The sequence below is a fragment of the Ammospiza caudacuta genome, chromosome 9, assembly GCF_027887145.1.
Source record: "Ammospiza caudacuta isolate bAmmCau1 chromosome 9, bAmmCau1.pri, whole genome shotgun sequence".
Classification (NCBI taxonomy): domain Eukaryota; kingdom Metazoa; phylum Chordata; class Aves; order Passeriformes; family Passerellidae; genus Ammospiza; species Ammospiza caudacuta.
Window position 1 is genome coordinate 14,933,137 of NC_080601.1, and position 22,259 is coordinate 14,955,395.

The window sequence follows — 22,259 nt, forward strand, 5'->3', positions numbered from 1 at the left end:
AGATGTACGTGGGGCCACACGCTCTTCTCTCCTGCATCAGCAAAGCAACACAGGGAAATTTATGAATCAGGTTTAAGTTCACATAGCCAACCTCACTGGGTTTTGTAGATGGGATTCCCAGCAAAAATTTTAGCACAGAAGGATTTTTTACCAAATTATCTTGTAATCCCCAAAGAACACCCCAGAAAAAGGAGGAAAAAAAGAAAAGGGTGTGGGGGGGAAAGCACAGGTATGTCATTAACACATAATTAACAGAGCAGTGTGTTTAGCCTTCTTGCAAAGAGAAACGAGAGCACAGCCAACATTTGACATTGTCTCTACACTGTCAGTCATGCCAAGCAAACAAGTAACAGAGCTCAAAGGAAAGCAGAAACCCGCCCAACCCACCCCCAGCGTTTCTACCCCTGAGCACCTTTCCCAAGGCCTTGTTGACTCATCACCGAGACCACATTCCCAAAAGGGCACAGGATAGAAAATGCTGGATTTAATACGCTTTGAATCGCCAGTTTTCAAAAGGGAAGGCACTCTGTAATGTTCTAGATAAAGACTGAACTGCCCAGTGGTGGGAAGGTCAGTAGCTGTTTATTTCCCCCAGGAGCGAGCGCCAGTGCAGTGTGCGCTCCGGGTGTGCTGCGGCCGGGACAGCGCGGCGTGCCCGGACAGTCCGGGGGCACCGGGGACGGCCGGGAGCCGCCTCCGCCCCGCGGCCACGAGAGGGCGCTGCGGGCCCTGCGGCGTGGGCCGGGCCGGGGCTGCCCGGGAGCCGGGCGCGCATCGCGGGCCCATCTGCTGCGATTGATCCCCTTTGCCTGCATTTCCTCACCCCTAGGCAAACCCTGCAGGAAAGCAGCAACGAGTCAAGCTGAAAAGCTCACTGCAACTTCTGTGCTGTTCCACGCTGCGTTCGGTACAGAATCGCAGAATCGATTAGGTTGGAAAATACCTCTGAGACCATCAAGTCCAATCTGTGACCGAACACCACTTTTTCAACTAGACCATAGCACGGAGTGCCATGTTCAGTCTTTTCTTAAACACCTCCAGGGACGGTCTTTTCTTAAACACCACCTCCCTGGGCAGCCCGTTTCGGTGTCTAATCACCCCAAACTGCCCTAGTGTGGTTCTGGACTATGTCCTCTTGTCCTGCCACCGACTGCCTGGGACAAGGGACCAATTCCCACCCGGCACACCCTACTTTCAGGCAGTTGTACAGAGTGATAAGGTTTCCCCAGGCTAAACAACCCCAGCTCCCTCAGCTGCTCCTCACAGTGCTTGTGTTCTAGACCCCTCAGCAGCCTTGCTGCCCTTCTCTGGACACATTCCAGCAGCTCAGAATCCTTCCCAAACTGATGGGCCCTGAAGTGGACACAGCACTCGAGGTGTGACCTCACTGGTGCCATGTACAGGGGGATGATCCCTTGCCTGGTCCTGCTGGCCACACTTTGCTGATCCAGGCCAGGATGGCATTGGCCTTCCCGGCCCAGCGGGCACGCTGCTGGCTGGCTCCTGTTCAGCCAGAGCCGAGCAGCACTCCTGCTCTTTCTCCGCTGGGCCACTTCCCAGCCACTCTGCCCTGAGCCTGGGTCTGCAGAGGCCAAGCACAGGAGGCGACACTGTGCCACACCGGGTATTGACACTCGGTCACACACATCGGTGCCGGGCCGCCCCCCGCCCGGGCCCGAGGGCAGTGCCCGCCCGGCGCTGGGCGAGGCCGCACTCCGCCTCCGCCCGCCGGGCCCGCCCCGGCCCCGCCTCCCCCAGCCCGGCCTTAGCGGCGGCGGCGCGGCCTCCGCTCACAGCGCGGCCCGGCGGCATGGCGGCGGCGACGGAGCGCGGCCGCGATGGCAGCTGCCACTTCCAGCGCTCCCGGCTCATCTGGATGGTCGCCATCATCTTCGGCATGATCCTCCTCGGCGTAAGGAGCGGCGCGGGGAGGGAGGGAGATGGGTCAGAAACCGCGTGGTGCGTGGAACAAGTGCCCTGCACCGTCCCCGTATCCGCGGAAACGCCGCTCCCTAAAATAAACGGGGAGAAAAAGGAAACTGGAGGTACTGCTTGGGCCAGGCGGGAGGAGGCTGGACAGAGCCATGCAGGAAGGCCAGAGGGAGGGAGAAAGCAGCTGGTCTGTAAAGGGAAGCAAGGCCGTGGCGCTGCGGGCGCGTCCCGGGCCCGGTCCGAGCATCCCGGGCGGCAGCGGCGAGGGCGTGCGGGGCAGGTGCCCGGGAAGGGGCTGCAGCATTGCCAGCGCTGGGAGCTGCGGCACCGAGCAGCAGCACAGCTCCGGGACAGCTGGGGGACATGTCAGTCCCCAAGGGGCATTTACAGGGGAGGACTTTGGGCACAGGCTGTGCGAACTGGTGGTGTTGGAAAACACACGCATTCGGTCACCACGGTGTGTTAATTTCCAAAACCAGACTTCAGCTAAGTTAGTTTGGATTACTGGAGCAGGGATATTAATGGCTTTTTGATGTATCTGGCAAGTTTATGAAAGTCATCCCTTGACTTTCACATGTTGTGATTTTCTTTCTGTTTGCGCAGATTTTCTAAACTTGGGAACCACCACTGTAAAAATGATAGTCAAGGCACGTCAAGCCACTCACAAAACAATTGTTGGGCTGTTTCAAAAGAAATAAGAATGAGCTTTAAGCAGATTCCCTGTTTAAAATCATCACCTCACCACATCTTTGGCATAGCTGAATGTACATATAGTGAGAAACTGCAGTGTTGATATACCAAAGCAAGATAAGGCAGTGTGAACTTTGGCCTGGTGCTTACCTTATGTCCCCAGTGGCCTCTGAAGTGCACAGCTCATCCCTCACTGCCTGCTCTCCTCCTGGCTTGTGGAAATCGGCGTGCACAGTGCTAAACACTGCGGACAGCTCTGTGACAGGAGAGAAACCGGGAAAGGAATTCTGCATCTCTGGTCTTGGGATTCGTGCTCAGCTTTCTTCTGTGCCCTGTTAAAAATAAACAAAAATCTGACATTTTCTTTTTTAGGGGATGGAAAAAGAAAGACTGATCCCCTAGTTTTAGATAGCTATTCCTCCTAAACAGTGTACTCATGGTTTGGCCTCCTCAGGTCACTTGCCTCAGATTAACTTCTTCAGGACAAAGACAATGTAGGTTTTGCAGCTTCCATGTCTAATAGGTAATGAGCTTACAACCTAAATACCACTTAACGTGCACATGCACTCTTGGTCCCCAGACAGCAACCTTAAACTTATCCCATTGGCATCTGGTATGTCAAGGCATAGAAGTTTCCTAGTTGGAATCTTTCAAAGGCTACTGGAAGAATATGGTCCTTGGACAAGGTTAATGGAGTGGAAGAACTTAAGCACTATGAATAAATGAGCTCTGAACTCATGGGGCTCAAAAATAAAGCTATATTGAAGGTTTAATTGATAGTACTTCTACCTTGAAGTAAGATAACTTTATTTTTTTTTTCCCAGTGGGTAACACTTTGGCCTTCAACTATACCTTATAGTTACTTGGGATTATTTGGTACCTTCCTCAATTATTTAGTGGAACACCACCACAAATGGGTATGCTACGGGTAAGTTATATTTGACTGTATCATTATTTTGCCTCTCTCTGACTCCTGTACTTAGTGTGTATTAGCAAGCTTTCCTGTAACCCAGTTGTTAATTAGATTTAAAGAGCTCTCCTTTCAAGCTCATTACAATTAAGGGTGTGGGGTAATAAGTATGTAGAGGACTAGACAGGCTAAGACCAGGTTGATAGTTTAAAAATTCAACTTCGAATTTGGCATCACTGATGGTTTAACAAGAAAGGGAAAAATGTTAAGATACTACTTTTGGTGACAGTTATTAGTCCAAAGTTATACTTGTACCATCTACTGCAAGTCTTTTTCTTCTCTAGTTGTTACTCGGCAGTCCAGTGCTTTCTTTTGGAATCTTTTTTATCCAGCTTCAGTTAAAGAACATTTTCTACCCTGGTCCTCACTTCTCCTGATCTACATGAGAAATAACCTGCTGAACAAACTGCATAATGCTGTTTTGCTGGGTTACAAAACTAAGTTTTTGCTACTGTAATTAACAAAAGGGCCAGAAAATATTTGCTTGAGCTCACTGGCTTCCTGTAAAGACAGAAATCAGTAGGGCTTTCTTGTTTATTTTATGTATCATGTAGAACCTTCATCTTTTCTCAGAGCATCTTTTGCTTTAGCAAGGTATTTAATTGATCCTAACTGATTATTTTTTTTTTCCTACAAAAGCATCTATATAAAAATTTGTAGGCCAAGTGTGGCTTATCAAGTCACATTATATGTTCTGCATCTATACACACAGTTGTTTTCATAGAACTAAAGCTGTAAAAACTTAAGTAGCTCCTTAGGACCACTAAAAATACTTATTTTTAAGTAAGTAAAAGGATAGATTTTGCATGCTTAACTAAGATTAACTTGTACTGTTTTCACTAAGCATTTGCTTTTTGGCTTAATCTGATTGCTGAAAATTTTGGAAGCCTAGTGGATGTTTCAAATAGCAGGTTAAGGCTTATTGCACAAGTTACAGTTGCCCTCATTTTCTCAGTGGGCTTCAGCTCCTTTTAAGTGTACACTTGTGGGGTTTTTTCAAGATGAAAAACATCCTTTCTAGGTTAAAATAGGTTGTTGCTTCAGTGCTTCCAGATTTATATTCTCTGCATAATGCATCTTTGATCCAACGGTCTTCTCCCTGATTTTCAGCAACATAAACCGTGTTTTCTTTCTGCCAGGTTCTGGATATCCTGGTTGATTCACATAGTGGAAGCCCTCTACGGTATTAAGTTATGCCAGTAAGTTGTTCCCTCCTCTCACTCCAACACAGGTTCTCTGTAAGGGGTTTCTGAATCAAGTAACATAGGCTACAGACTGATTGTGGTGGCTCTCAGCAGCAGTGAATCCAGAGGATGCTGGTAAAATTCTTGCTGCAGTGATAGCTTGCTGTGCTCCACAGTTGGTTGCTGCCACCTCTCCCAGTGGTTGCTGTTGTGCAGGGCAGCAAAACCAAGGGCTGGCACCTTGCACAAGTGGCAGCAGTAGGGTTTGCCAGAGCTTGTGTGGCAGCCTCTGAACTCCCTGTTCACTGGGTGACACTGCTGCTCAGGAGGCAGAGGGAACAATGGACAGTGTAGAAATAGTCTGATAACTTCAGGTGTTAGAATTTTATCAGATCTTACCCCATCAGGATTGCGATACTGCTAATTACACACTTAAACAATCACACTTGTATTGTGGGAACACAGCTGGGCACTTTCATTTGGGGACTCTTTCAGATCTATTTGCATCTGCAGGTCCCTGGGATAAAATCCTGGAACCAGTCAGACCATACAAGCAAAGCCATCTGAGTCTTAGGTTAGGATAACCACGTACCTGGAAAGGAGTGCTGTCCAAACACATCTTTCTGTTCACTTGTGGTTGCAGTAGTTCAGAACAATGGAGATAATCATTGGGTTCCCATGCTCTGCAGAGTCAGGCCAGTCTGTTTGCCATGATGGGTTCCCACTCCATTTGGGTCATTCACTGCTGTCTGTCCCAGGCTTCTCAGGTGACAGCTCTTGGAAGCAACAGGATTTTGTTTCATGGAACGCTGCATAAGTTGTTTGGTTTTTTTTGGTCTTTTTTTTAAATAGTAGAATATGGATGAAGAATTTCTGCCTTCAGATTGAGAGTTAGTAAAAACGTCATGTTTATCAGATTGCTGTTTTAAGACTGAGTGTGCAAATAAATGGGTATCTGGGCCTAAGGCAATTCTTTCTAGTATGAGGAAACTTGACTACCAGTGAACATACCAAATGAGTGTATTGTAATTAATTTTACTAATGAAGTTTTACAGAGTAGTGTTAAAATGCACAAAAAAAAAAAAAAATCAGAGATGGGCTGCCCATCATCATCTCATCAGGAGTGCTGCTTTAGATTACCTAACAGTTGTACTTCTGTGAGCACCAAACACCATTTATTTTTACTTATGTAAAAGTTGTGACTACCTGGCATCATCACAAAGGAGGCACAAAGAACAGTGTGAGGACTCAGATACAAATTTGTTAATCAGCAGTAGTACTGTCATTGGCTCTTTGCCTGTATTGCTGCACATGGTCTATTAATTAAGCTTGTCTTGTAGTAACAGGTAAATTTCCTAAGCCCTTGTTCTCCAGGTTTTGCACTAATTTGAAAACACTGCAGCTGAGGTTATAAACAAAAAACCCACAGCTATGGAATTGTTTACAGGAAATGTGAAACCCCTTGGGTTTGCTGTTGTGTTTATACTTGTTCCTTTCAGTAGGAGTACTTCTCAAGAACAATGGAGGAGAAAATGACATTTTCTGTAACATACAGAAAAGATCATGTATGTTATATTGAAACTAACTAACATAGAAAGGTCTCTTCTTCATAAATTAAGTGAAGTGCCTTCAGCCCTGTTACCTGTCTTTGTCTAGCCACAAACTCAGGTAGCAGTGTTTTTCCATCCTCCATCACACAGTTACTGTCAGGTCTCTGCCCTGCCAGCATAGTCTCCCTTGACTAACACAGTCAGCAAGAAATTATATTCAGACTTGTGTATTAAGATCAATATTAAGCTACCCCAGTTTCTTGCTTCTTTGTACACAAACTTCTGGGATAAGTAATTTCAAATAGGACAGATGGAGATTGCAATTTATATATCATTGAGGAAATTGCATGTATAGAATGTCTGAAAGAACTTTTGTTCAATAAATAACTTAAAATCCTAAACCCACAAGAACTGGTGTGTTTAGTTAGCACAAAAAATGTCTCAGTAGATGGAAACGAATGTGCTGAACTGAAATGTTCTAATCCAGTCTGAATCTCAAGGATGGGTAGAGATAGCTTACCTTACTTTATAAGTACCAGTACAGCCTGCAGGAGCATAAGTTTTTTGACACATTTTGTGTTTTGTTACAGAGCCAAAGGAATCACTGACCCAGCTGTTCAGTTTCAGTGGTTTGTTCAGACCCTTTTATTTGGATACGCTTCCTTCGGTCTCCTGGTGTCTTACAAGCCTGCAGACAAGAAGCAGTACTAGAAGACAATGCAAGAGGTCACCTCTCGCATACCTAATCTCATTTTTCTGAAAAGACCCCCACATACATGTCTAGGTGCTATAATTAGCTAAATTACATTCCTGTTGTATGATGCAGTGCCCTTCTACCCAAGCAGCTCTCCTCTTACTAAGCAACACCATTAAAATTCACAGGGCCCTGTGGATAGTTCAGTAGAAAATCAACTCTTCAGTCTTAGCACTGCCAAATTTTAATCCTATTTGTTATGCAAGAAGCCAGAAGTTGCTCCTCTGCAGATTTTGACATGTGTACTCTGTCACTGACAGCTGGTAGCAGTGGTTGATAAATCACCTTTTCATTGTTCTACAACAGGGAGGGTTATTGACAGCCACAAGGCAGCTTGCACCTGTTTTGTAATAGGATTTAAATTTACCTGTATTTTCTCTATGGGACTGACATTGTTGTTAAAGCCTGCTCTTTGCACTTTGTTTTGTCTGCTTACTTTGTTCCACAGAGGACAGACCACTGTACTGCTGCAGGCACATTGAAAAGACCAGGTCTCAGCTCAGGATGAGGGACAGTGAGCTTGGATACATGAAGCACTTTAACTTGGTTTAATACAAGTGCCTTACAATTCATGCAGCATGACCTCATCTTTGTAGTGAAGATTTTAAGTTATGAGTTATTATCGTATAAAGTAGCTTTGAGGGCAGCTTTTTTGAGAAGTTATTTATTACCTAAAGGAAAAAAAAATCAATCAAAAATCTAGCTGAAAAGTTGATATTTGGCAATGAAATTAGATGAATAAACAGTGAATAAACATACACCACTGGTTCCCAGATGCTGGTCTTTAAAACCTAAGGTTGAGAGACCATCATAAGCACATCTCAAGAGTATTGCCTGTATGTGTAGTGAGTCTTCCATCAGACTGTCTTTTACTTTTGAATATTTGAACAAGAATTTAGCCTGTGTAGTTTTAGCACTTTTAAAAGGAATAACTATTTAAAGTACTAACTCTGGTGTGGGGAGAAGTTTTACCATGCCACTTGCCATGATACTGTTGTGGAAGAAGGGGTAAGAAAAGGTTGTTCTTTAACCTCTAAGAGCTCCACAAGGTGGTAACAAGTAACTTTGTGCAGTACCTACAGGCTGTAACACTTCTATACGGGAAGCCTTATTCAACCACAGATACATAAAGTTTTTGCTTTCAGTGGGTACTAAAAGCATGGAGAACTGAAGGGTTTGAAATGGTGGTTTGTTTGTCTTTTGGGTGGTGTTGTTGTTGTCTAATAGCAAACTGTTTAACTTAAATATTTTATAGAGAAGTAAAAACTCATTTAGTGACTAGAAATCCAACAGGAATGTCAAGAGCCTGAGCTACGTTTTACTGTGTAACCTTTTGTCTTAGTCTGTGACCCTGGAATAAAGGTTTTAAAAAAGTGAAGAAGTTGTTTTTAATAGCCTAGAAATAAAATGCTCATACAAAACACATAGACACCTTCCTGACACCACTATCAGTGTTCACACTTGGAACATGCAGGATCAGCTTTCCAGAGTAATTCCCATCACTGATACTACACAGCCTTCCCCTCCCAGGCCAGGCTGCACTCCAGGCAGTGCTCAGGCTCACTCTCAGCCCTTTCCACTGGGCTCTGGAGTGGCTACAGGCAAATCACAGCTCTGAGAAGTTATCCACATCCTGTCAGACTCTCCCTAATTAGACTTCCTTTAGACAGGCAGTGGCAAAGCTTCCTCAGTGCAGCCCAAGGAAGCTACAGTAGAAAAAAATATCTACTGCCTTAGTTGAAAAAAATTACCAAGTTAGAACAAGTTTTAGCCAGGTACTGGCATCAGCTCCATTTTTTGAAGCCTCTCTGGGATTTTTTGTTTGGCATGACAATTTTCAGCAGCTTTCTCTGTGGAGGTTGCTGGGCATTGCTTACCAAAGCATCTAGAAATGCAACTCCCAGGTATTCACCCACCTTCAGACACTTTCTCTCCCCAGCCTTTGCTTCACAGCAGTTCAGTTTTAACATTTGGTTAAAAAAAACACAAAATACTCCCAAAAATAAAAGCCCAAAGAGAAACCAACCAGTGTTTGCTGTCAGCCTCTGTCAGAGCTGTAAACACAGATGCCTGTTTGCTGCAGTTTTGGAGGCTTCACAATGCAATTCCAACTGCAAACCTGAGGAACCTGGGATAGGTAATGCTGACTGGCCATGAGGAAAAGGAGCAAACCCACAGCATGACAAGACTGAAAATAATATTGAGATATCATTTCTGAGTAAGTGTTTATAGTGCCCTTAACAGCACAGTGAGATAAACATACCCTTAATATGTGACAAAATTATTTTTAAAAGCCAGTAGGAGCATGAATACATGCTCACTCATGTAGGTACCTCACTCAGCTCATAAAGACACATTCCTGGCTTTGTCAGGCTCCCTGGAAATGCTGCTGGTTATACCAGGCATAAGCATTTCTCCAGGCTAGTTCTAGTAATAAAGGATTACTCCTAATCACTTAGAGCAACTCCACTGCAATCAAAATGTTCTTTCCACAACAGAAGGGCAGAACAACCCAAGTGCACCTTCTGTTTCCAAAGGCTGGGTGTCAAATCACCTTCATCAGCACCCAACCCACCCTGCTTGCCAAAGGAAAATACTTGCAAATTCACTGTAACAAAATATTTCAAAATATTGTTTCCCATTGAAAGGAAACCCCAGTGAAACATACAGAAGAGCTTTTACTGTTGGAAAAGACCACTAAATAAGAAGGTAAATCACCAGGAAAGCTAGGATTAATAAAGGTTTTTCAGAACGGATATTTCTGCCAATTTGGCTGCTCACAGGACTGAAAAAATAAACACTTTAGACATCCATTTCAAATTGGAAAGAAGAAAAAACCAACCCTTGCTATGAAAGCTAAGTGCAATACTGGGTATGCATTATATTAACAACGTAAAGTACATGCCAAGAAAATTTAAAAAGCAACCATGCCTGTTTTTTCTAGACATATTAAAAACCACCCCCATTCTGTATTTATTTGGCCTGCATTGGTGATCAAAAGTAATAATTTCATACAAGTCAGAACCACCTCACTTAAAAGAGCACTTTTATGCTGTGATTGCTTGGCAGCTTTGTTGCATAAGACAACAAATAAACCACCCAGATCCATTTCACCCTTAAATCGTAATATATGGAAACGAGTGGCATTTACTCCTTACAGTCAGGTTATCCAGATCAGCATGTTTGGCAAATCATTGCTCAAATCAAGCTCTGTTGAGGAGATCTGGCTGGGTAGATCAGGACATGCAGCATCAGCTCAGAAACACTGCAGAGCCTGGACAGAAGCAGTGAGGGGTCTCCCACCCATTTTCAAAAACTATTTCTAAAGCTTTCAGGGCTGTAGCTCATTTTTGTGAGGGAGTGACGAAAAACTTTTCTCAGAATCTCAATATGTTGTCTTGCTTTGACCCTTTTTCATGCTGACCTAGCATATTCTAAACACAACAGGAGTTGACTGAGGCAGACTTTGGAAATACCAAGTGCTGGTTAATTAGGGACATTTAATTTGCTCTGGGGCTGGGTCCCCTGCAGAGCAGCAGAGCCTGGTGGAGCTGGGGGAATGGCCCCCTTGGTCACTGCCATGGAGTCTGCAGGGAATTGGAGCCCTACAGGCAGGTCCCACAGTCTGATGTCTGGGGGCATTCTGGTACAGTCTCTCTGTGCAAGATCTACATGAACAGCTCAAGAAATGACCATAGGTTGTTGAAAGCAGAAGAAACAAAATCCCTCAGTATTTCCTTTCCTCCTGCTTTTCAGAAGAGCAGTAATAATATAGCACAATCCACGTACTGTGCCAGACCTTACACAGCCCCTGCAACTCCAAACATACCTGCAGCACATGCATGAGGGGAAGGAGGAGGGGAGAGGAGAAAAGAGGTGTAAGGAACATTATTATATCATGTATCAGCATTCTTTGAGACCATTTTCACAAAGGAAAACCACTCAGGTGCCCCTTGTGGGAATACACAGGGTGACCAGTTTACTAAGTTTAGCAATTACACAATTTAAAATGTCTTTCTAAAGATACTCTAGGTCTCTTATCAAAAGGAAAACCATGTCCTTACCAAAATTTCAGAAGTGTGAAGGATAGGGCTTTTCACAGTTGCAATCTGCCCCTGCACCCCCCACACCAGGCAAGGAAACCAGAAGTAAATCAGAGTGCCTGCATTTAGAGGAGCTGTCAGACATCAGCAGCACAGGACAAGCCCCCTGTATCCCTTGTGTGGGTGCACTGAGATGTGACTGACCTGGCTCTGACCTTAAGGACTCCTGGTTCCTTTAGACTGACAGGCTGTATGGGATGTTGATTATTATTGACATACTTCACAACATTCGTATTTGGTTAGAATATTTTCCAAACACTGGCACCAGTTTTTGTTGCAGCTTTAAAAAAATAAATAAGTGCTTTTGAACAATGGGAAATTCATCAGCTCAGGAAGGCACAACGTGCTGAAGGATTCCTCCTCCTCTGAGATGGAGCAAAAGTTTGGGAGCACATGAAAGCAAAGATTTGTAATAGAAGAAAACTCTAAAAACTTTAACACCCTATACATGGCAGAATGCTTGCAGTTAAACAAACTGCAGACAAAGTGACAGGAGAACCAAAGCCATCCAATAGATGACTGTCAGGAATTACAGCCCAACCCCAGAGTGTTGCAGTTTACTTTTCCATTCAATAATCCACGTGCCTGTGTTTGGGTCTAGCAAAAGTGAAAGAATAACATGCCAAACGCACTTACTGTGTTGTAGGATGGGGAGTTTGTGAATCTCCCAAAAGCTGCAGGCCAGAAGGCAAGGTGCTGCCTGTGAGGACATGCCACCTGCATGGGAAGATAAACTGCTCCTGGTGCTGCAAAAACATGTACTGGCAGAGATTTAGATGTTAATCCCCAGCTAACAGGACCTGGCTGAAAAAATTAGGGAATTAGTGTGGGAAGAGATTTTGTTTCAATTTCAGATGCACCTTGTTTGCAGCAGTCCTGGGAAGCAGTTGTGCTGTGCCCCTGACAAGCAGCGTGTGCCTAGGACAGCTCCCAAAGGGGCTCAGCTCCAGTGACACACCTGGGGCAGGGCATCTTGTGCCTCTGGAGACAGGACTGTGCATTTCAGCCAGTGGCACCCTGAAGTGAAGGACAGGTTCCCCAAAGTTGGTGATGACTGCAGTGAGAATCGCAGAGAGCTGACTCAGCTGGTCCATGGACTTCAGTGACCCACCTGAGCCCAGCCCAGGACACGCTGCACCCACACCCTGCCCACTGCCCAGGAGCACAGCCAGGGCAGGGAACAGCTGCTCCATCTGTGCCACTGAGCAGGGTCTGGGCTGGAATGAGCAGGGTCCATGCTGGAATGAGCAGGGTCCATGCTGGAATGAGCAGGGTTTGGGCTGGAATGAACAGGGTTTGGGCTGGAATGAGCAGGGTCTGTGCTGGAATGAGCAGGGTCTGGGCTGGAATGAGCAGGGTCCATGCTGGAATGAGCAGGGTCCGTGCTGGAATGAGCAGGGTCCATGCTGGAATGAACAGGGTTTGGGCTGGAACGAGCAGGGTTTGGGCTGGAATGAGCAGGGTCCGTGCTAGAATGAGCAGGGTTTGGGCTGGAATGAGCAGGGTTTGGGCTGGAATGAACAGGGTTTGGGCTGGAATGAACAGGGTTTGGGCTGGAATGAACAGGGTCCATGCTGGAATGAGCAGGGTCCGTGCTGGAATGAGCAGGGTCCGGGCTGGAATGAGCAGGGTCTGTGCTGGAATGAGCAGGGTCTGGGCTGGAATGAGCAGGGTTTGGGCTGGAATGAGCAGGGTCTGGGCTGGAATGAGGGCAGTCCATGCTGGAATGAGCAGGGTCCATGCTGGAATGAGCAGGGTCTGGGCTGGAATGAGCAGGGTCTGTGCTGGAATGAGGGCAGTCCGGGCTGGAATGAGCAGGGTCTGTGCTGGAATGAGGGCAGTCCGGGCTGGAATGAGCAGGGTCTGTGCTGGAATGAGGGCAGTCCATGCTGACTCCCACCCAGGGCCAGAGCAGCCATCCTGCCCAGCTGCTCTCTCCTCCCTGCCAGCTCAGAGCTCCCCCCTCACATGAATGATGTGGGTTTTGAGCCAATGTCTATGACAGATAAAAGAAAAATATTAACTCTGATTTTTTAAAGTGAGGCTGCTATCACTGTGACATGAGAGAATGACAAATCTTTCATTGCTGAGGTGGCGTAGCAGAATTTTAATTGTTTTTCAAATAAATACAATGCTTAGATTTATATTTTGCTCATTTAAGCATTAGTGAAATTTTAAATAATCATTAAAGTTATTTTTCAAGGTATATAAGAACACTCTATATAAAAATACTTCTTTAAATAAAACATTCAAAACCGCATTATTAAATATTTGAAATGCCATAGATCTTATTATATTTCATAATTCAAAAAGGAAAAGGTTAGCAGCACAGGTATTTAATTATTCTTTTCAAGCATACATTCATTTAAATGTCTCATTTTGAGGGTTTTTTTTCCCCCCCTTGGAAGATCTTAATTTTGTCTTTTAAGCCAATGAGACTTCAATGAAGGCAATATAGAATGTAAAATACCTCTGGTATTATTATATTCACATATAAAGTGTTTATTACTGAAGAGTGATTTACACTTTAAACTATGTTTATACTTAAAACAATAAAAATAAAACCAAACAGCAAATATAATGTTCAACATTTTAAGAACCTTCTGGACATCACCTTCCTTCCCCCCACCCCAAACACATTTCCAAAATCTTATAGTGATTTCAAGTGCATTTTTGGTTGCTCTATCTGCTACATCTACTTGCCCCAGGTTTGTGAAGACTTGCTAACTGCAGTCCCACTGGTTAGGAAAAGTTGTTAATGCTCTGAGCTTCTAAAACAATAAAGTACCGGGTAATCCAAAATTTTTAATCCAAATACCCAGACAGCAGAACATGTTGGCCACTACTGAGAACTTTGGTTATAAAGTTCCATTTTCTTCTCATGTAGGTACCTGAAACATCCTCAAAATTTCCTAAGAATATTTTCAGAAAACACAAGAGGGTACTTTACCTCACCAATAGTGGGTTTTCATCCCCAAATCTGCTCTTTGATGATGTGGTTCATTTCTCATTCCAATGGAAGTAGCAAATATGTAATATGGACTCTGTAATCTATTTCCATAGAGATTTTTAAACTCTCCTGACAGTGGAGAGAGTTGTGTCTGATAGGACATAGCTGTGATTTATAGAACCAAGGCCTATACCCATCATTCTGGATGGCAAGAAGGGAGCAAAACAAACCATTGGGGCATCAATAATTTTTAGTTCCATGTGCAAACCAATATGGTCCTTCCAAAACCAGACCAAACCTGTAAACTTCTATTTTTTGTCCACCATTTGTCAGACTCTGTACTCCTGCTCCTCTGTGAACTACAACAAGAAGGAGAAAATAGATTATTTCTCAGAAAAATTCTACTGCAGAGACAGCCACAATGCTGCCCTTCTCATCCCTTCTTGCCTGCACAAGCTACAGGGGGAGATGGATCACGGAACCACAGAATGGTTTGGGTTGGAAGGGACCTCAAAGACCATTTAGTTCCAACCTCCCTGTCATGGACTTCTGCTCACTGGACCAGATACCTCAAAGCCCCAGCCAACATGGCCTTGAATAATTCCAGGGATGGGCATCCATAACTTTTCTGGGCAACCTGCGCCAGAGTCTCACCACCCTCACAGTACAGCATTTCTTCTTTATTCCTAATATAAATCTGCCCTCTTTAAAGCCTTTGCCCCTTGTCCCATGCAGCTTTCCTGGGGGCCCTCTTTAGGTACTGGAAGGAGCTGTAAGGTCTTCCAGAGCTGAAGTTAAATTCTGCCCAAATGAAAGGCACAACTGTGTTGTGTGCACATTCAGAAGAGGGCCTGAACTCCTCTTACATTTCTTGCCATCCCACTCTGTTATATTATTAGTTGGTCTCTGCCTGTAGTGATAAAAATGGTATTTAGGTCAATGTGTTCTTTGTTAATTGCATTAGCCATGTGCCTAAGACTTAGGCTTCCTCTTCTCCCAGCACTGCCTTTGGCTATTAACATGTGGTCTTTAAATATATGTCACTATTAACAGTGCACTCAATCTGTCAGGTGAGATGGATAGAGCCTGTTTTAGACAGACTAAGATAATCAGTGGAACGCTATTTACAAAATTTACATTGGTAGTGAGACTCCTTTTTATACTGAGTCTCCAAAAGCAGAGGGAAGAAATACATTTGTTTTCTGTTTATGAGCTCTAATAATACTCTATACTTTTTTTCAATTTCTGCAAAATATTTTGGAATTTTATTTTGCAAATAGGATCATTTTCCCTTGGGAAAAAATTAATATTATATTGGCTTTTATCTTCCAAGGGTTTTTCTGTCTGCATTTAAATTACCTTCTATTAGCAGAATTTTTCCTCACATGGTAGCAAAGATCAGAACATATTCATGTTCAATCCAACACATCTCCTGAAGCAGATTTAGCAAACAGAAAACTTCTGCACTTGTAATGTGGCTAAGTCCAGCAGAAGGAGCTGCATTACTTCAACAACGGGTATCAAAATCAGAAGACCTTTGTGAGGTCTATATCCAGATGTAAAGAGAAATGCCTTCTCCTTGTTTATGGAATATCATTGGGTTCTACACACTAGCTAAAATCCAGGCAGCCAGCTGATAATGAAATGAGGTATTCCAACACCAGCAGACACTAAGAGCTTCCCTTAGCTAAACTAAAGTTTTGAGTTGAACTTTTTTTTTCCCAAAGACATTTACTACATTTTGAGCAGGAAATCAATATTCTGATGCTATTTGCTAACTGTTCGGCTTTGAAAGATGATATTTGTTGTGACAGCCTCCAGGCTGGGGCTCTGCAGAGTCCTTGGCAGAGGCCCTGGTGCCCCAGCCGCGCTGTGCCCGTCACCGCTCCGTCCAGGCAGCTGTGGGGTAGCGTTCCAGGAGTGCATTCCTCAGCTGGGCTGTGTGGATCTTGTCTCTGGTCTCCACAGTGCAGATCACCTGGAAAAAGAATTAGGACCATTCCTGATGGCATGGCAGCAATCTCAGACAAAGCCATTTCCAACTTAAACCTAAAATGCACTCATAAAAACAACCAGTTCAAAATAAAACTCTGTCCCTCACATCCGCTCTCTATGCAGGTAAGAGAACTGACATTGCAGACATCTGGGGCTCTTCCGGCCCATCTGCATGACCATAAAACCTTCCAAAACCCTACTTTATAGCCTTCAAAGTTTAAATAAGACAGCTGATCCTCTGCTGGCTCTTGGGCAAGGTACCTCTCTGCTCTTGGCCTCCCTGAAGACATCTGTTAGCAGCCTCTCTTTTCCTTTCCCTGTGCGTGGCATTGCTGCCACCTCATGCACCTATGACTCTTACCTCATCACATTTCTGTATTCCTGGCAAGTGTTTGTTCCAGTATTTCCATCCTTCAAGCTTTTTGCATTCTCTTTCTCTTGTCTGTCATGGAGTTATCCCCCAGTTCTCTATAATCTCTGCAATATTTTGGCTGGTTTCACTTCTCACACACCTTCTTGCTTAATTCTGTTTTTTGTTTGCTTATTGCATCACTTCTAGTTTTCTTTTCTGGTTGTTCTACTGCTAAATAAAACAACTTGGGCAAAACTAATCTTGATAGTTTTTTTTTATTTCTTCACTTTCCTCCAAAGGTACTGTTGAAATCCTGTCATGTAGACACTAAAGATAATAATTTGAATGGCATTTTTAAAATTTTTTAATTATCTCTCTTTTTTGCATACTCACATCTCTGCTCCCATCACTTGAAAGCCTGGGCACTAGCAAAGATGAGGCACCAAATTAAAGGCACAGAAGGAAAATCATACTTCACAATTTGAGGCTCCTAACTTCCATTACTGATAGTCCTGCTGCAATTATCACTGGTGTTGAAAGTGCCACATGGGAAAACAGAAACATGGAAATCTAGCAAGGAAAGGACCCAAGATGAGTCACAGTGCAGCTACAGAGAGTTCAGTGTAGCAGCAAATCTACAGAGAGCAGAGAAACAAGGAGCCATGAAAACCTGGTGGTGGGCTGCCCCAGACATGCCCTGTCAAAATGTTCCTATCAGAGCTGCATCCCTTTTAGAAAACAAAAAATACTCTAATTTGTTTACAAGGACATTTCTAAATAAGAACTTAGAATTCATGTTTTCTGGAACTGTCTTAAAATAACAATAAACCTTTAGCAAAAGTGCTGAATGAAAATATAAAACACTAACACTCCAAGTTAATCTAAATAGCCATAGCTCACTTAATTAGAAAACTGGCTTCAGTTTCTCAAATACCCACCATGAAATAAGCCACAATTCTGATCTGGTCTTGTAATTCTTCACCTCTTGTGCTGCACATAGTTCTATTTGTTTGGCTCTTTGGAATGCAAATTAGATGCTAATTTTTTCTTCTTCAAAAAAAGTGGGATTTAATCTCAAGAGAAGGACAGTCATAGAGGACAAGAAATAATGAGGAAAGGGGAGAGAACACAATGACTGGGAAAAGTATCTGAGAACACCGATGTACCCAACACCCATTATCCATTCCCTGCTTCATGTAAAATCTCCAAAGCTTTGCAATCATATCTTCAAGGGGACAGACACATCTTACATGGAGTCTGTAATTAAAAAAGTAAGATTCTTCCTCTTCCAGAGTAATCATGCCTGTTTTGTCCTGAGCAAATCAATTGCTGCTCCTGGAACCAGTCTGCATGTGAGAGATTCAGCCTTGAATGTCTCGGTGCAAGCTGTGGCTCTGCCCTGGGAGCAAGCATGGGGAAGCATTTTGATTTATGGCTAATTATCCTCTCTGCCCTTTCCTTTCTGCTCATGATGGAAACCAGGCAGACCTCAGTAGACTGGAGCCAGAGAGAGAGCTCTTTGCTCACAGAGAGCTTGTGAGCAGGCTGGATAAACACTGTCATTCTGTTCTAAGCATGCACCACAAGCAGCAGCTGATAAAGGAGACACTGAGCTGCTGTGTGTCATAAAAGTACTAACAGCAACAGCAGTGATGAAAAACAACCCCAGAAATTCACCTGATTTTTCACAGTTGTCAAAGAAAGGAACAGAGAACATTTGGCCCCAGCAGGAGTGAAGAGAGAATCACACAACACCTCGGGGCAGCTCCAGATCTCAGCAGCACGGAAGGCAGGAATTTACTTTCTTGCTTAGATTAAGCCAATTTACACTGCAGTTATACTTTCACAAACTTTCTCTCTTGCTTGCTTTGCCTGGGACACATAATTTACATGAGTAAAGAGCAATCCTCACATTCACAGGGAGTTTATGGGGTTATATTTTGTGTGGGGAGCAGAAGCACCCCAATACCTATAGGAGGTTGCATAGCTATTGATGACCTAAGAGTAAGTGCCCCAAAATGGTCTCATTTAAGAATAAATGACAAATCCTATTGCCTGATATTTCTTGTACACCAGAAAAGTAACTTATGACAACTAGAGAAAAATTTACCTTAAACTTATTTCATACTGATAAGCCTCAGAACTATACATGGGATTTTGGAACCTGCAGAGCTCTTATTGGCTGCAGGGCCAGCTGTGCACAGCACACCTTGCTTTTCTCTGTATCAAAAACCCCACAAAACCACCAACAGAGTGCATTTTACAAATTTCTCTCCTACATATCATATCTTTGCTGGATTAATTAATTAAATAATTGTCTGGTCCAGTAAGACCATTAAAATAACCAGACAGATAGACCTTTTACTGCATTTAGGTTCCATTCCCTGTGACAGGTAATCTAAAGATATATTTCAGCCAAAGGGTTAAGTCAGCCTGTAAGTTTTTTTCAGAGCAGGCCTACAAGTTAAATTTAAGACAGAAGAGATTTCACTGAATACTGATGGCTTGTGGGGTTTATTTTATGACTGGAAATTATTGAGGAAGCAGGACAAAAGCTGAAAAAGAATTAAAGGAAAAAAAATTATAAGAAGTTATTGCCATGCAACACCAAAATCCAGATGCATAAATCCAAACACTCTTTGGAATTACACTGACTTCAAAGACAGGAAATTTCATAACTTCACAAAAGGAAGAAATATGCAAAATTCTGTGCTGAATAGGGTGGACACCTCTACTATCTTTTAACTGCAAGATCTCAGTGGGGACACTTCACCTTTTAGATCATATTTTCCTAGATTTTAAAAATTAATTTGGCATACCTATCAGCTCCCTTATGTCTACTATCTGTAGGCTGTGTGTGCAAATAAAAACAGTGGGTGGACATGCTAAGACAATGTTAGAGAGCAGAGGAAATGTGAGTAGTACTGCTGAATCAAGAGATTTCAGTCTTTTGTGCTTTTCCAGGCTCCATGCACAGCTAATCCTAAATAACCAGTGCAGTCCTTTATGTCTTTGAATCATCCATTGAACCTTTCTATTCTGCTTCTTTAATTCTAGAAATCATATTATTCATCTTAAGTATGAATAACTTAGTATTCATGATCTAAGTCTTAGTATTCAGGCATCTAAGTCTTTTTGCATAACTCAGTATTTATGATACACCACATTTAGCAACATTAGAGGTTTGCTTGCATGAAAGTCAAGTTAAGAAGGAAAACTTGATTTTTATATATACTGGTTTCTGTTCTGTATTTAGAAAAAGGGGTTTCTTTTAAAATAATCAACAGCTGGGCAAGTTTGTGAATTATTTGGTAAACACCCAGTGTAGATTACGTCACATTACAGATTATTTGGTAACAGCAGCTCAGCTGATGGTTTGGGATCAGCTGCCAGATTGTCCCCGTGGTCAGAGCACTGGAATGCTTGAGAAAGAGAGCAGCAGCTGTCAGCTGGTTGTGCAAGCTGAGCCCTTATCTTTTGCCACTTGGGGCACTCAGGTGGGTGAGCACGAGCAGGAACAAGCTGCAGCCATTACGTAAGGCAGGTAAGAACCCACAGGAACACTCAGACCCTCCCGGGGCAGCCTCTCCTTCTCACAGGCTGCCCTGTGCCGCAGTCTGCTGGAGAATGCCTTAAAGAACAGCACCAAATTCTTCTGGGGAGCCTCAGAAGAAATGGAGTGTTGAGCTTCCCACTCCCAGTGTCTCCACTCTGCAGCTGGGGATGGAACATGGAAGCAGAGCCTTGCCCAGGGTCATGCAGGGAATGCTTTGGGAATGATAGCACCTTTCTGCACATGTGAGCTGCACAGCTGCCTGCTCCAGTGTATCTGCTTCACAGGGCAGTGACAGGCAATATGTTGGCAACTGGGGACTCTAATCCAAAATATTCCCTTCCATCCTTTACAGAATGCAAGCTGGCCCAAAATAATTTATTCAAATTGACCAGAGCAGACTAAAATAATTTATTGAGTTCTGGCCTGAGGTGAATGAACTGCTTGAGAAAAACAGGCACTATGCCACACAAAGCCAGGAATTTCAGCACCACTGGGAGAATGTGCAATATTACTGAAAAGAAAAGGAAATATTTGATCTATGATTTAGCATTTTCATGCACAGACAAGAGGGAGAAGTAGTGTGGTGGATGTTCTTTTCACAGGCAGTCTCTTCCAAGTTCTCCAAAACCACAGCACAGTGAAGCTCCCAAGAGGCCTGAAGTGAACAGACCAGACAGCCCATAATGCCAGACAGGAGTGAGCTCAGAGGGAGCACTGCCACCCACTGAAAAGCTGCTGGGGCAATTCACAACCTTACAGAACCCTCCTGGACCTGCCAGTTTGACCATGCTGGAGTTTCAGTGGTGAGAAGACTTTTCTAGAAAATGGATGAGCTCAAGGAAATTTTTTTCAACTAGGTTGCCCGAGTCCAAAAATTATACACTCATGAAGCAGGCAAGCTGCTGAACTACTTCATGGCAAAGAATGTCCTTACCTTATTAAGTTGCTTATTGATTTTTGTTCATTGACTTCTCTATGAGCCAATAGTATTATGAAATTAAAGGGACTTAAATGGTTTTAAAGAGGTTTACATATGGAAGCAATTTAAATGATAAATTGTCCCAATTGAATCTGAGGAATATTACTGATGGAGAACAGAGAAAGTTCACAGAAGCAAGGTGTAGCTTCCTCCCATGAATTGGGTAGTCCTTTAGATATCTGTATCCACTTAACTGGTGATATCAGATGATTATTTCATTAGCTCAGATCTTTTTTCTGCCGAGATATTCCCTGTCATCTAACCTCCTTCAACAGGTGTAAAATGTGAAGCTTCCCAGACTGGTTATTTGTCTGATTTGCTAAGAGTTATCTATTTCAATACAGGGACTTTGGAAGTAGTTTCCTAACCAGTCAGGTAAGACTGAATAAGGGTGTATTCCTCTGCAAGAAAGAAATCCAGAATGAGTCACAAGGGAAGAGAATCTAAACTGGAGGTATGAGCAGGCAGAATCCTAAAGAAACTCCCATAATATTCTATGAAACACAAGCAGCTGATCCCTCTGCACAAGGCACTTCTTACTCTAATATAGACATATTCCCATATTTCTTCCTTATTCTTTAGTAAAGAAAAAAAAATCTTATTTTTGCCACTAAAATGTTCCAAAAGTTTTTTTTTTCCAGAAGTGAAGATTGAACACAAAATTTCATTTTAGAAAGTCCTTACTTTTTCATGAAACTAGACTATCAACAAGGATCTTCCCACAGAGTGTTCCAAGTGTGCACTAGATGAACAAGCACTAACCCAGAAAGGCATTTCACTAGAATGAAAAAAACCCAACCAAAGCAGCTCTGTCAGCCTGATAAGTGACTAGAAGCCAAGTTTCTCTCTGTTAGAAATAAAAGGGTACATCTAAAAGGATGATTAAATACTGAGGCAATAATCTTGACAGGACAGATTTAGTGTTTCAAATCAGCATCTATGCTCTCTGCTCTGTCCTGTCAAACACCTAATCTACATCCACAGTCACAAGCACACATTAAAGTCAGAATGAAATGGGCATAGCTGCAATGCCTTTCTTGTCATTACTGCCAGTACAGCACAAGGTGGTAATTTTGGTTCTTGATCCAGGTCTAAATTCATACCTTATTTTATGTGCGGTAATTTATATTACAAATGATTAAAATGTTTTGATGACACTGGTCTTTGGCTCTTAGAAAAAACAAAGAAAAAACCAAAATACTCTTCATAGATATTAGCTTTACTCTGAAAATAAGTATTTTTTC

General features: G+C 43.2%; 2 protein-coding genes across 2 annotated transcripts in view; one reads left to right on the forward strand and one right to left on the reverse strand.

Moving 5' to 3' along the window:
- The first annotated feature begins 1,776 nt into the window (after window positions 1-1,776).
- TMEM254 (transmembrane protein 254) lies at window positions 1,777-8,450 on the forward strand. Its single transcript, XM_058810519.1, has 4 exons — window positions 1,777-1,912; window positions 3,447-3,550; window positions 4,732-4,791; window positions 6,917-8,450. The coding sequence occupies exons 1-4, from the start codon at window positions 1,811-1,813 to the stop codon at window positions 7,035-7,037; spliced, it is 387 nt and encodes a 128-aa protein (XP_058666502.1). The 5' UTR covers window positions 1,777-1,810; the 3' UTR covers window positions 7,038-8,450.
- A 4,832-nt stretch (window positions 8,451-13,282) lies between these two features.
- LOC131561309 (L-threonine dehydratase catabolic TdcB-like) overlaps window positions 13,283-22,259 on the reverse strand; it is a 31,799-nt gene continuing 22,822 nt past the window's right edge. Inside the window, exon 12 of the mRNA XM_058810579.1 lies at window positions 13,283-16,111. Coding sequence (XP_058666562.1) covers window positions 16,013-16,111 — 99 coding nt within the window. The 3' untranslated portion in view covers window positions 13,283-16,012. The remainder of the gene's footprint in view (window positions 16,112-22,259) is intronic.